Source organism: Molothrus aeneus, chromosome 4, assembly GCF_037042795.1.
Source record: "Molothrus aeneus isolate 106 chromosome 4, BPBGC_Maene_1.0, whole genome shotgun sequence".
NCBI classification, from domain to species: domain Eukaryota; kingdom Metazoa; phylum Chordata; class Aves; order Passeriformes; family Icteridae; genus Molothrus; species Molothrus aeneus.
Genome location: NC_089649.1, coordinates 13,694,841 through 13,709,325, shown reverse-complemented (window position 1 = coordinate 13,709,325; position 14,485 = coordinate 13,694,841). Strand labels below are relative to the sequence as shown.

At 56.7% G+C, this 14,485-nt stretch overlaps 1 protein-coding gene across 1 annotated transcript; it reads left to right on the top strand.

Moving 5' to 3' along the window:
• Positions 1 to 6,956: 6,956 nt before the first annotated feature.
• Positions 6,957 to 9,871, top strand: NKX6-1 (NK6 homeobox 1). Its single transcript, XM_066548947.1, has 3 exons — positions 6,957 to 7,566; positions 8,197 to 8,369; positions 9,294 to 9,871. The coding sequence occupies exons 1-3, from the start codon at positions 6,957 to 6,959 to the stop codon at positions 9,543 to 9,545; spliced, it is 1,035 nt and encodes a 344-aa protein (XP_066405044.1). The 3' UTR covers positions 9,546 to 9,871.
• The last annotated feature ends 4,614 nt before the right edge of the window (positions 9,872 to 14,485 follow it).

Sequence of the window (14,485 nt, the reverse complement as noted above, 5' to 3'; positions counted from 1 at the left end):
TCTCACAGAGTGAAAGAAACTGCATAAAAGGTCCAGCTTTGCCAATTAGATTTCCATACATTTTTGCTGCTAATATGGAACCGAAGTAAAGCCAGACATTAATTTTAGCCATAGAGTATATGTGGTTATCCACATCAAGAAATCCCTCACTTGGATGCCAGGGCAGTGCCTCAATCCATATCCAATAGTTGTGGGGGCACTTACTTGTCCCGCAAGTGCTTGGGAGGTTCAACTGGTCAGCCAGGGCTGGGGGATGATGGGTGAACTTCTGTTGGATTTAAACTGATGTCTTTATCCACATCTCATATGCACACACACACTGCAGAGTGGGAAGTTTCTGTGCAGCAATGTTCAATGGAAGGGAAAAGGAAGGTACCACTCTTTGGAAGAGTGACACCTTCACAGCCCTTAGGCAAAGATGAATGAAGGAGATGGAGCACCAGTGTTTCTTGCCCCTGCTGTTGCACACCTGGCCTGTGGCAGGAACACTTTGGCATCACTGTTTGCAGCAGGTTTCCAAAATAGTTTCTTTGCCTGGGGCTGATCAGCTACATGCATCCAGTCCCCACAGAATTCCCAGCTGGAAGTGAAGGAGGCCTCTCACCAGCCATCACACTACAGACTCAGGTGTGCAGAGGCAGCAGCAGTCCCATTGCTGCTGCTCCCAGATGGAGAGAAGGGCCATCCCTACCACAAGGCCTTCAGTCCTCAGCAAGTCAGAGGGAAATGCCTTGTCTGAGTGCCAGGTCACATCACGGGCACATCTGTGCTGGCTGCAGTGTTTGGGAGCACCACACGGGAATACACAAATATGGAAATGTTGAGAAATCTGTTGTGCGCTAATTAGGATAGACGGAGGGCTGGTGATCAGTAATGCCACAGGGCTGTTGCTAGCAGGGCTTTGGAGCCAGGATGCCAGCAGAGAGGTGGGTGCACCTGCAGGAGACCCCTGTGGCCATATTAAATCGGTATGTGATGTTTCTACAACGCAGTGTAACAGTGGAGCTGGTGACAGGCCCTGGAGGTGGAAGCTGGGCAAGCTTCAGGTAAGGCTTGTATTGCCCAGAGGGGAGCGTGCGGGGTGGGCAGGGCCTGAGCAGAGCATGGGCCTGGGGTGGGAATGGGTCTCGGAACAGGACTGCTCCAGGAATGGTTTCGGGTGAACCTGTGGACTCTGGATGGACTCTCTGCACTTGTAATCCTCTCCTCCCAGCTTCCCCCAGCAGGGGTCAGGCTGAACCAACGATCACAAATCAAAAGTAAAAGTAACTATTCCGTTTCAGCAGCAAATATTCTCAATGTTCCAGAAACGAGAAAAATATTTTGCCTTCCTGAGGATACGGAAAATGCTTGAGCATTTCACTTAAGAAAAGCAAAAGAAATATTGAAGTGGTAACAGAGGTGAGTGCAGAACACCCTCCTCTTTGCAGCTGTTTTTAAAAGGCAATGACCGTGTCCTGCTCCCACTCAGCCTCAGCCTCCGCTCCCAGTTACTCTGGATACGCTTCAGTGTAAATGCAAAGAGAAATTCGGACAGAATGCGCGGACCGCAGCGTTAGCGCGGCCAAGTGACGAGAGCGTGTCCACAGAAGGGACTGGGAGCCCCCGGGGAAGGCAGAGCTCGCAGCATCCGCCAGCGGCTGGAGAGGGAAAGCCGCTCCCCGCACAAACCATTCCTGCGCGGTCACAAGTAAGTAACCCAGAGCGGTGCCAGTCCTAGGGCGAGGCCAGCACACCCCCAGAGAGAGCTGGCAGCGTTTCATGGTCCTTGGCACTCTCAAGAGCAGCCCAGGGAGTCTGCAGTGGGATCTCCCGCTAAGTGACGCCTCTGACCTAAGCTGTCACCAGAGGTCTGTGGGCAGACGCTCTGGAACAAGAATGCTAAAAAGCAGGTGAGATGTACCCAAAGGACAGTCTCCTGAAAATTTTTCTGGCCAGCTTTGTCTCAGTTTATCACCTAGCAAGAGGACACAGGATGGCATTTCATGCGTAGAATTTTAATGATAAATTTATTATATTTTAGTGTATTATTGGCGTCCGATTTTGTAGTCTTACAAGAAATTTCCGTTTCCACATCTCCATTAAATGTCTGATTCATTTTCTTGGCTCGTGGTAATGCCTCAGGCTACATCACTAAAGAATCAGTGCTCTGCATTAGATAAATATAAGACCAAGTCTGATTAACCTATTAACTATTTTTAATTAACTTTTACTGTTCTTCAAATATTCCGTGTTTTTGAGGAAGCAGAAAGAGGATGAGAGCAGGCTGGTGCTGTAGAGATGTATAGAGCTAGCATATGGACCGAGATTATTCATCATCATTGGCAGCAGCTCTGCTGTAGGGAATCTTGCAACAACATCACAATTTTCCTGCTAGAGTGAATGTCATAATGGACACATTTGTAGGGTGAGTTATGGCCAAGATAGAAAAAAAATTCAATCTTTATAGCGTTTTTATGCTCTGTCTTCCTTTTTGGTGATCAGATCTTGATTAAGAGTTCGAATTAGCGCCCAGAAGAACATTATGCTTTCCTGGCTCAGCTCCTTCCCACGATGTAGGGCAGACAACAAATGATTCAATGGCTTTACAGTGCTGCTACAACAAAAAGGTGTCTATATACCTATCCACCACTTTAGGAAACTAACGGGCTGCTTGCTTGCAATGAGGAACATATGGTAGTGTCAAAACATTTTATTTGCTAAATAAAGTGACTGCTTCATTTAGTTCAGACAGGCTCCTCTCACAGCCACGATGACTTATTAGGGAAAAAGCTGGGCAAGGTGGGGTTCACTGTCTCTGCTGTTGGGGGCTGGAAGAGCTCTGTGGGGCAGAGCAGCCCTTCCCTCGAGGGCAGCACCCGGCGCGATGCTGCAGTGCGGGTTCCGTCTCTGCAGCTTGAAGAACATCTGACCCTGCAATGCTTAAGCACGTTCGACCTTTTAATTCTAGGTGTCCTTACGGTTTGGTTGGGATATTTTTTCCCTTTCAGATACACTGGGACCATTCTGGTGGAAGTGAATTTTGGAGGCATAGCTGCTCCAGCACTCGTACTTACTATGCCTCGAACGAGCAAAACAGCTTTTCTTTTTTCTTTCTTTCTATTATTTTTTCTTCTCCTTTTTTTGACAACGCTTCTCCTGTGTACCTGCGAATTCATTCACGCGTCTTTAGTTCCTCCCGGGGAGGCCGGGCTCCCCATCGCAGCTCAGCCCCTCCCTGCCCCCAGCCCCCGCCCCTCGCAGCCCGGGACCCCGCTGTCCCTGCCACGCTGCCGTCCCCGGGGCTCTGCGGGCTGCTGGCCCGGGCCCCGATGGGATTCTGAGGGAGCTGCTCTCCTCTCGCGGCTTGGCACCCTCCGGCTTGCCGCTCGGCCCTGCTCTCCGCGGGCCGGCCGCTCGCTCCTCCTCTCCCCGCAGCCCGCGCTCGCCCTGGCGGCTGTTCTCTCTTTCATTGCCGGACTCGGTGGCTGCCCTATTTGAAGCGGCGAAGCGCTTACGATGAGACGCCGTGGAAGTGGTGAAATGCAGCCGGGTATTGGTGAGCAGCCCCGGCTGCAGCGGGTCCGGTCAGTGACCCCATCTGCTCAAGGAGTGCTTCGGCTGCGGTGTTTCCAGACTGTCGCTTGCTCGCCCTCTTAGTGAAGTTTGTTGCTGGGGTGGCTTTCACCCCCACCGCTGCCTGGGGTGCTCACGGTGTCCCCCACCCGCTGCTCAGCTGCTGAGCGGCGCAGCCCAGCCCCGGCTGCCTCCCGAGTTACTTTGCCTCACTACTTTAGCTTAGGGACTGACTGCCCTGGCTTAGGGAAAACAGAAGCTGAGTATGGAAAAGGAATCAAATATTAATATTTTCGAATATTTCGGTTGTTAAAGACCGAGAGAAAGTAATTCTGGTGTCTGCTTTTGAATCCGTTTCTCATGCAGGGGCAGCCCTCTGGGCGCCATCCCACCTGCGATGCTATCTTTAGGGAAGAAGTTGCACGAGGAGACCCCCAAATAAACACTCGTATTTTTCAATATGCCATCACTTTCTTACAGTAGGAAAGGAGGAAAAGCTCTTGTGTTGGAGGGATTGTTCTATTTTGCTTCCGCTAGAAGCCAAGCCGAGAGGTGCCGGGCGGCGAACTCCCGGCCGGGCCGGGAAAGGGCCGGTACCGCCGGTACCGTCGGACCGAGCGCGGGGCTGGCAGCGCCCGCGGCCCGCACAGCCCCGGGCGGCACCGCAGCTCGGGCCGGCCCGGCAGGACCGCGCTGCGGGCTCAGGGCCCGCTCCCCCCCCGCGCCAGCGCAGACCCGCGGCCGAAGCTGCCGCCGCTGCCGGTGCCCGGCCCTGGCAGAGCTCCCTTGGGGCGCTGCGAGGAGGGAGGCGGTGAGTCCGGGCCGGGGGAGAGCCCCTGCCCCCGCACCGTCTCCTCTGCAGCAGGGAGGAAAAGAGGCTCCCTTGGGTGCTGGACACGCAGCGGGGCCGCTCCGCGCCTGCCTCAGCACTTACAAAAGCGGTTTAGCATTTTTCTCCCCCCTAATTCAAATGCAAATCGGTCTCTTTGAGAGGCGGCTCCCCGCTCCCCACGGCCGCTGCCGGAGCTGAGCCTGGGCGCCGCCGGGGCTGCGGGGCCGGCCGTGCGGAGCGGCCGCGGCCGAGCGCTCGCTGGCTCCTCTGCAACCAGCAGGAAAGCACTTTTTTTGGTTTTTCTTTTAGAATATTTGCGAAGTGACAAGAGGACAAAGAAAAAAAAAATTCAGACTCGGAGGTTTAACTCGAGCTTCCCGGAGGTGCCCTTCGTGTGGCTGCGCCAAAGTTAAGGCGAGGCAAGATCCTACGCGCCCTTTCTCCAAGTGTATTCAGCAAATTTATAATGCAAACTAAAACAATTCAGAGCAACAAGGGATTATTTAGAAATAGAAGGAAACATCGTTGCAGGTAGAGGACCAACCTTCCTCCGCTTTACCTAAGATTTGTAATTAAAATAAAATTAATTTTCACATCATCCCGTTTTTCCACGCTCGAGGAAAATAGAGTTCCCCACAGGTACAACACACGGGCACAGACAGCACAGGGAAAAATTGTTCAGGGTGATTTTGCATCACTCTTCCGTGGAATGCTCTTTAGGGGACAAATAGGATTTTTTTCCCCTTGCAGCCTTAGGCTACGGGAATTGCCATGGGCAGCCGGGGGTGCCGGGCACAAATGCCCAGGGGGCTCGCTGTTACCGGGGGCTTCGGGGGTACAGCTCCGGGCAGTGCCGGGCCGGAGGGGCCGGGCACGGCGGCACCAACAGAGACAGAGAGCGGTTCCAGCGGGGACAGAGAGCATCCACACGGCCCAGAGGCGTGCGGGAAGGGCAGAGTCAGTTCACACCTCCCGCATCCCAAGGAAACACCGGGGCAGGCCCGGCCCGACCGGGACTCGAGCGGCTCTGCTCTCTAGAGTCGCTCCCAAGAAAGAGAGAGACAAAGAGAGAGAGAGAGAAAGGGAGAAAGAGAGGGAAAAAGAGAGAGAAAGAAAGAAAAAGAAAGAAAGAAAAAAAGAAGAAAGAAAAAAAGAAAGAAAAAAAGAAGAAAGAAAAAAAGAAAGAAAAAAAGAAGAAAGAAAAAAAGAAAGAAAAAAAGAAGAAAGAAAAAAAGAAAGAAAGAAAAAGAAAGAAAAAAAGAAAGAAAAAGAAAGAAAAAGAAAGAAAAAGAAAGAAAAAGAAAGAAAATGAATGAAAAAAAGAAAGAAAAAGAAAGAAAGAAAGAAAGAAAGAAAGAAAGAAAGAAAGAAAGAAAGAAAGAAAGAAAGAAAGAAAGAAAGAAAGAAAGAAAGAAAGAAAGAAAGAAAGAAAGAAAGAAAGAAAGAAAGAAAGAAAGAAAGAAAGAAAGAAAGAAAGAAAGAAAGAAAGAAAGAAAGAAAGAAAGAAAGAAAGAAAGAGTAATACGGATAGATAAAACGATGGGGGAAAACAGAGGAATTAAATGAGAGAGGGAAAGAAAAAGAGAAGGAGAAAGAAAATGAAAAAGGAAAGGAAACGAGAAAGTAAAAGGAAAAGAAATCAAATGTAGAAAAATAAATTACAATTAAAAAATAAAAATGAAACGTAAAAGAGAAAGGAAAAGACAAAGGAAAAAGGACAGCAAGAAAGAAAAGGAAAAAAGAAGGGAAAAAATGATAGGCAAAAAAGGAAAGCAAAAGGGAGAAAGAGGGACAAGAAAGAGGAGAGGAAAAAGGGTAAACAAAAGGGAAAAGTAAAAGGAAAGGAAAAGAGAAAGGAAAGAGAGGGAAAGGGAAAAGATAAAGAAAAGGAAAGAGGGAAAATAAAACTGGAAAGGAAAAAGAGGGGGAAAGGAGCAGAGGGGAAAATAGAAGAAAAGCTAGGAGAGCAGAGGAGAGGGGAGCCGGGCGAGCCCGAAGTTGGCGGCAGGGCGGGCGCGGCGCGGGTGGGCAGGGCCGGCAGCCGCCCCGCCCCCGCCCCGCCGCCGCCGCCGCCGCCGCGCCCGCTGCCGGCCGTGCCCCCGCTAAAGGAGGCAGGAGCGGGGCGGCGCGGCAGTGCGCCCCGAGCCGCGCCCGCAGCCCCGACAGCAGCCGCCAGGAACCGCGCCGGGAGCGATGCGGGGCGCCGGGGAGGAGGCAGGGACGGCGAACGCGGCCCCCGCGCCGCTGTGAGCCCCCGGCCGCCGGCGGGCAGCGGGAGCGGCGGTGCATCGGTGCGGGCGCACGGCCGCTGCGCAGACACACGCGAACAGCCGTGTCCGACAGCACCGCCGCTTTCCGCCCCGGCAGCGTCCGCCGCGGCGCAGCCCCGATGCCCGGCAGGACGGCGGGGCCGCCGCTCGGGCGCGTAGCTCCCCGCTAGAGGCGGCGGCCCCCGCGGGCTGGATGCGCGTCGCCGGTGCGGGCGGCACCCCCGGGCCGGCCGCCGGGGCCCCGCGGCTCTAGGGGCCGTCCGGGCCCCCCGCCCCGGGCCGGCGGCGGCGGCACGGGGATGCTGGCGCTGGGGCAGATGGACGGCGCGCCCCGGCAGGGCGCCTTCCTGCTGGGCAGCCCGCCGCTGGCCGCCCTGCACAGCATGGCCGAGATGAAGGCACCGCTGTACCCCGCGTACCCCCTGCCCGCCGGGCCCGCCTCCTCTTCCTCCGCCTCCGCCTCGCCCGCCTCCGCCTCGCCCTCGCCGCCGCTCGGCTCCCCCGGCCTCAAGGCGCCCGCCGCCTCCGCCGCCGCCGCGGGCGGGCTCTCGGCGCTGGGCACGGCCCCGCCGCAGCTCTCGGCCGCCACCCCGCACGGCATCAACGACATCCTCAGCCGGCCCTCCATGCCCCTGCCGGGCGCCGCGCTCGCCTCCGCCTCGCCCTCCGCTTCCTCGGCGGCGCCCGCCGGGCTGCTGGCCGGGCTGCCCCGTTTCGGCAGCCTCAGCCCTCCGCCGCCGCCGCCGCCCGCCCTCTACTTCAGCCCTGGGGCCGCCGCCGCCGCGGCCGCCGTGGCCGCCGGGCGCTACCCCAAGCCGCTGGCCGAGCTGCCCGGCCGGACGCCGATCTTCTGGCCGGGGGTGATGCAGAGCCCGCCGTGGAGGGACGCCCGCCTCGCCTGCGCCCCCCGTGAGTACCCGGCGTCGCGGGGCAGCAGGGGGGAGAGGGCGCGGGGAGCCCCGGTGGCATTCCGCTCCCCGTGCTAGGGAGTCCCCGCGCCCTGGCATCGCTGTGAGACCCTTCTGCCCCTCCGCCCAGGGCCCGGCCGTAGCCGAGGGGGCTGGCTTTGCCTCGATTTCTTTTGTTTTCGTTTCTTAAGTTCATTTTGCTTTCTCCGTCCCCTCGGTCAGCGCAAAACTCTGTAATATGTCGCCCATTATCGCCGGAGAAAAGCGAAACCCTCCGAGGCGAAATTAGCCGCGCTGCCGCTGCTGGGGACTCTCGGGGCCGGGGTTGGCTTTAGGGGCGCGCACAAACTTTCCCCGAGCAGGACTTTCTGCTACCACCCGCTTGCACCAGCCGTGGCTTAAAAAAAAAAAAATAAATCATTTGCCCGCTCAGATTTTATAATCAAAAATAATCAAGGAGAGCCGAAGGGCCAGAGCCGTCGCTTGGCATAGTCAGTAGTTTTCTTACGCACCCCCCGCGCAGAGACCCCTCCGTCCCCTGGGGCCGCTTGAGAGTGAAGCGCTTTCCCAAATCCGTAGATTAACTTGTCTGTCCCTGCCTTCCCTTTCTCTCCCCCCCTCCCTTCGCCAGATCAAGGCTCAATTTTGCTGGATAAGGACGGAAAGAGAAAACATACAAGACCCACTTTTTCTGGCCAGCAGATTTTCGCTCTGGAAAAGACTTTTGAACAGACGAAATACCTGGCGGGCCCGGAGCGAGCCCGGCTGGCGTATTCCCTGGGGATGACGGAGAGCCAAGTAAAGGTGAGAGCAATGGCTCACGCACCGAGTGGTGCGGGGCTGGAGGAGCGGGGAACAAAAGGGCCCCACCGCGGAAACGGGGTCCCGTCTGAACCAGCCGGAGATGCTGCGGGCTGGCGAGGGCTTCCCCGGCAACCACCGGCATTTCTCCCTTTATTGCCTCACTGCGGGGCCGAGAAAGTAGTTTTAAACCATTTTAAAAACCGATCAAATTGAACCAAACAAACCCAAGCAAGACTGAGAAGCTCTGAACACCATGGGGGTGGCCAGCATTCTGGGAAAGCCGGGAAAGGGGGATGTTAGGGTGTCGCACTGCCGCGCCCGCACTCTTACGTTTTGGTTAAAAACTCTGTGTTTTGGTCAAAGCGGAGGTGTGAGGGGTTGGGAGAGCGGGCTGAGCTCCCCGAGAGCATGCAGAGGCGTTTGCTTGGTGGACTGGGCCAGAGGGGCCCCTCGGCGGTGCTCACGCTTTCAGTCTGATCTGCAGAGCCTCCTTTGTCACCGCAAATACGTCCCGATGGCTGCGAATAAATTATTGCAGCTTCTACAATGAAAATGCCCCCCTCCTCTGGCAGCGCCCTGCCGGAGAGTAAATACATCTGGCGGGGCAGGGGGGCTGGGAAAGGCGTCAGCCCCAAATGTGTGTATCCCCGCCCCAGGCAGGATGGCAGGGAGCCTCGGGGGAGCTGGGCACGGCTGTCGGCCCGCGCTGGGGGCCCCGCGCCGGGCCGGGTGTCGGCGGCTGCCGGGAGCGCGGTGCCGCGGGGATCGGCCGCTTTCGTTGTGGGGAAATTGCCCAAAGGGCGGCGAAGCGGGGATCGCTGCCGCACGCCGGGGATGGGCAGTGACGGGGCAGCGGGGCGGGAGCGGCCCGGTCCCCGCCGCAGGTGGCCGTGCCCGCGATGGTGACGGTGGCGGCGGGGGCAGGTCTGGTTCCAGAACCGACGGACCAAGTGGAGGAAGAAGCACGCGGCGGAGATGGCGACGGCAAAGAAGAAGCAGGACTCGGAGACGGAGCGGCTGAAGGGCGCCTCGGAGAACGAGGAGGAGGACGATGACTACAACAAGCCCCTGGACCCCAATTCGGACGATGAGAAGATAACGCAGCTCCTGAAGAAACACAAGCCGGGGGGCGGCGGGCTGTTGCTGCATCCCCCGGAGGGGGAGGCCTCCGTCTAGCCTGCGTCGCCCTCCGCCGCTTTCGGAGATGTACAGATCTATTTTTCTAGACCCTACGCGCCCGGGAGGAGGAGCAGACGCCGGAGGGAGAGCAGAGAGGACTGCGGGCAGCGGGCCCCGGCGGGCGCGCCCGGTCCCCCGCGCCGCGCGTTGTTGTTGTAGGGTGGCGGGCGGAGGGGAGCGGCGGGGCTGGCCCGACCCCGGCCCCGCTCCCGGCCGTGCGGCGGCCGCGTCTTTGCCGGCTCTTTGTAAATAAACCGTGAGTCACCGCGACCATAGGCGTTCCTTACTGTGAATATTTAAAATGTAACATACATTCTTTTTTTTTTTCTTTTTTTCTTTTTTTTTTTTTTTTTTTTGTACAGCGGGGGCCGAGGGCGCAGCCGTCCCGCCCGCCCCGCGCTCTCCGGCAGCACCGGGGGCACCGCCGAGGAAAAAGCCGCCGTGGCCGCCACCGGTGCCTCCCTCGGGCCGAAACTGCAGCGGCCCCGCGTGCTATTTATTAGTATTTTTGAAACACTTTCTGTTGCGGTCGTCGTGCAAGGGAGGGCGGAGGGTGGGGGGGGGAGAGGGCGGAGGGACAGAGTTTGCTTTCATTTACACCATTTCCAATCAACCGCGCGTTGAAAAAGTAGCTGGTGGGAATTGTCACAACCACTGTCAGTCAAAGTATAAAATTCATTTAGTTGCTGTATTTGAATTTAAAGTGTGTTTTCTTTTGTATCATACGGAATACTAGAGAATGTAAATTGTTTTTTCTTTTTTTTTTAAGCTAATAACGATGATATATCGTGATATAGCATCTTAACATTTATTAATTTATATTAAAAATAATTCGGTTTGTAAAGAGAAGAAAAGCCCTTTGCAAGACCAGTTAAATGTAATGCACTTTCTGTTAAAAAAAAAAAAACAAACAAAACAACAAAATGATAAATCAATTAAACCAGTTTAAAGACGTCTGCTGCCTTCACTAAAGGGTACAGATAATCTCATTTTATCAGATATTAAATAATGAAACCACGGAAAAGGGGAGGAAAAAAAGAGAAGAGATAATTTTTTGTTGATTCTCAGTAGTAAGGTTTTTGTTGTTGTTTGGTTTGTTTGAAGACTTTTGTTGTTTGAGCGCTTTATTTTTTTTTTTTAAGATTGGAAGTTGACTATTTTACTGTGGGAAATCAAGAAGGATACAAATAAAATGAGCCGTGGTTGTTTGGGGACGTGAGCGGGCAGGTACTTTCCACCCGGCCACTCAGCCTAAATTAGGCTGTTTCAACTTTCTCAGAGGCGGGCAATGCAGGGCTTTATTAACGGCAGAGTGTTACCATTATTATGGGAAATAAACCACTTTCCAAGAAGAAAACAGTGGATAAAATAAGAGCCCGGCTAAGTGTCTAGAACAAATAGACCCAATACCAGAACTGGTTTAAATTGAAACTCATTTTCTGACGCGATCATTTCCATATCTAAACAGTCCAGAAACAATCGCTTTCTTTTTTTTTTTTTTTTTTTTTTTTCTTCCCAAGGACCAGCAGAGCAAACAGAATCTCTGATATGAGAGAGAAAAAGGGCCAACTATTCTGGAGGAAACAAATAAATAAATGATTCTATTTGAGAATAATTTTCTAAACAGGGAAAAAAAAAAAAAGAAAAAAAAGATAGAGCAGGGTTTTATTCCTCTTTCGGCTTACACAATGCCGGGGCCGGGAGGAGGGAACGAGCCCGGCGCTCTGCCTCGGCGCGGCTGCCCCGGCTCTCCCTGGCCGGGGTACCGGGGGCTGCCCATCGCCCACCGACACTCCCACCCCCGTCTTTCCCGACTAGTTGTAAAGGGCAGGAAGGGAAAGGCCGGTCGTTTGCCGGGGAGCTGCCTCGGCCCTGCCGGCTCACGCCGTTGCGATATCCCCGCTGGTTTTGCGGGGCGGCGGGACAGAAATGAAAATACCGCGGGGTCCGGATCCCCGGGTTTGGCGGGGAGCCGCCGGAGCCTGGCCGGGGGTCTCCGCCCGCACACCCTCAGCCCCGCTCGCCGGCAGCCCGGCCCCGGCCCCTGCCCGCGCCCTGCCGTGCGCCCCCGGGCTGCCGCCCGTGCTCCGCCGGTCCCCGGCCCCTTTTCCAGTTCACCGCAGCACCGACTGAGGCTTTCCAGTTAATTTACTTCTGCACAGAGACCCAGCTGGCCACCAGTTGCAGTTGGCACCGTCAAAGTGGAATCGCAGGGAAAAGAGCCCAACGCTGTCCGCTTGGTTAGGCTGGTTTTGTCTGGGGCGCTGGAAGAAAGAGCAGGGGATTCACGCGAGCTCGCGGCCCCCCTTTTCGGGACATGTTTTGGAAGCCAAAGCCGGCTGGGCTCCTTTTCCTCCAGGAAAGGACTTTTTAGGAAGAGATTCAATAGCTAACCTCTGGATCGCTGCCACGGACAGCACGGTGAACAATTAAAAGACAAATGTCAGCTGGCTTCACGGGGCGCGAGGTTCCCCCCGTGCGCGGGGGCCTGGCCGAGATCCGCCGCACTTTCGGCTCAGTCCTTCATGCAGGCAGGAATTTGTGACGGAACTGTATAAACTCCGCGAAAACGACATTTAAAAAGTGCTGCAGAACCATGTCCATAGGGAATGGGAGCCTCTCCCCGGCAGCCGCCCCGAGCTCGGGCCCGGGCCAAAACCCCCGCGGGCGGCGAGCAGCTGCGCACACGCGTGGGGAGAGGCGGGCGCCGGCTGCGCGGCCGCGGAGCTGGGCGGGAGGGCCCCTGCCCAAGCCGTGAGAGACACCGCGGGCCGCTCCCGACAACTCCCTTCGCACACAGCTTTTGGCTTTCCTTTCCTTCTCTCACAGAGCCCTTGGTTTTAAACCCCACTCCCTTCCGTGCGCGGAACTTCCAGGCTAAGCGGAAATAAAACCAGCTGTTTCTGGGATTTCCCGGCTCAGGGGAAGTAGAGGCGTCTGGGTTTACCCTGCCTCGGTCCCTGTCATGTGCCTTCTCTGGGGTGCAGAAGATATCGCGGGAGAAGTTCCCGGCTGTGCAATCCCAGAGTGCCCAAAGCATCCTCCCTACTTTTCCGACGCCTCTGCTTTGTCGCGGCACTTCGCAAAAGGAGCCCGCTGCGGTCCGTCTCCAGCCCAAGCGAGCGTCACCACGGACAGAGGAAAAAATTTCCTTCCCCGTAGAAGCGCCCCAGGGGCCGGCCCCACTCCGCGCCCTGCAATAGCCGTGGGCACCCCGAGACTGCGGGGAGGGATGGAGGGAGGGAGGCAGGGGAGGTACGGGAAGCAAAAGAGGGGCCGGGGGCCACCCCACCGCCCGCACCCCACTCCCGGCCGGCAGCTGCTGCCCGCGGGACGCATGCATATGGATGTGGACATATGGACGCGGGCAGGATCCGCACCGCAGTGCCACAGGGGGGACGCAGGTTACAAGGGGAAGCCCACGGCCGGCGGGCGGGCCGGAGTGGCCGCTGGGAGGGGGAAAAGGAAGAGCTCTGAGCTCTCCGCGGGGTAACGAAGGGGTCGCTCTACTCGGGGCGTGTGCGCTGGGGGAAAAGCCCAGTACCGTAGGCCGCTGTCACCCGGTCCCGACAAGGCCCTACACCAGCGCTGTCACAGCCCCGAGGCCTGCGGGCTCTCTCGTTCCGACAGCAACTCCCAGCCAGAGTCCCCGGCGCAGGCAGCGAGGAAGGAAATGCCTACACCCTGCCAGAGGGATGCCCAAACCGACAGCCACGCGGGACAGCGCGACCATTTCAGCGAGTGATGGCTTCTCCCGCCCTTTCCCTCACGTGTGGTCTCCTGTGATGAGCTCCTGAAATCCCGTTACCTCTCATCACTTCTCAGTGCTATTAATTTTTAACGCTTTCCATATAACACGCTCGCTGTCTTCCCTCTGCTCTCCCTCCGTGTGCTGCCGTGATGTTTTTTCGTGCAAGACTTTTCGTTGTATCCCTGCCAGCCGCCCCAAGGCTTTGCTTTAGGCACTCCTTCCCTCGGGACATGTGTCGTCCCTCAGGCCAGAGAACCCGGGCGTTAAAATGAGGGTCATGGGCTTTCACCCGGCCCGGACACTCCGAGTGCCTTCCAGTATCGCGGCCGCGGGGAGAGGGACTGCTGGGAGAGGCGCTTGCTGCAGGATCCACCGCTCAGAGCCGGCGCCGCTAGCCGCAAATTAAAAAGTGAGATGAACTGCTCCCTCCTAATTGCAGCTCCGCCTTTACCTTCTGCATCGATAGGTACTTCCCAGACACGCGTTTCTGGCGGCGTTTGCCAGCTGTCTCCAACAGCGGTTGCAAGTGTCCGTGAGGGATGCAAACATCTGCCGGGGAGGAGGAGGCGGCGCTGCCGCGGGGAGCAGCGGGCACCCCACACTGCACCGAGCACCCCGCAGGAATCCCGGGTTCCCCAAATCCAGGATTTGGGCAGGAATCCTGTCAGGGGAGGGAGTCCTGCGAGAGAGAGTGGGGTTAGGAGTAGTATTGCGTTCAGGGACGGAATTTTGGTCCATGCAGTTATTAGGGTAGATAGCTTTAGGACTTTGATTGTGTTTAGGCTGAGGAAAAGGGTTGCAGTTATTATAGCGTATAGGTAGAAGTTGAGGAGGGTGACTTCAGGGTTGTAGATGACAATGATTGCTATTCAGCCTAGGCGGGAGGTGGACGGCACCCGCACCGCACCCGCACCGATCCCGCACCGCACCCGCACCGAGCCCGGCAGTGTCTCCGAGCCCCAGCGAGCGTGGTTGATCAGAATAAAGTTATGGATACAAGGGCACGAGCAGGCAGCACCGCGCCTCTCCGTATCCCCCAGGGGTTCAAGCTGTGCCTGGAGGCCCCGGGGCCTGCGGGAGGCGCTGGGCAGGGCCGGTCGGTGCCCGCGCTGCCCTCCGGGGCCGGAGGGCTGCGGGGAGCGCCTGGCACCGGCCCCGCGGCAATAACCCGCTTCCGCACACACAA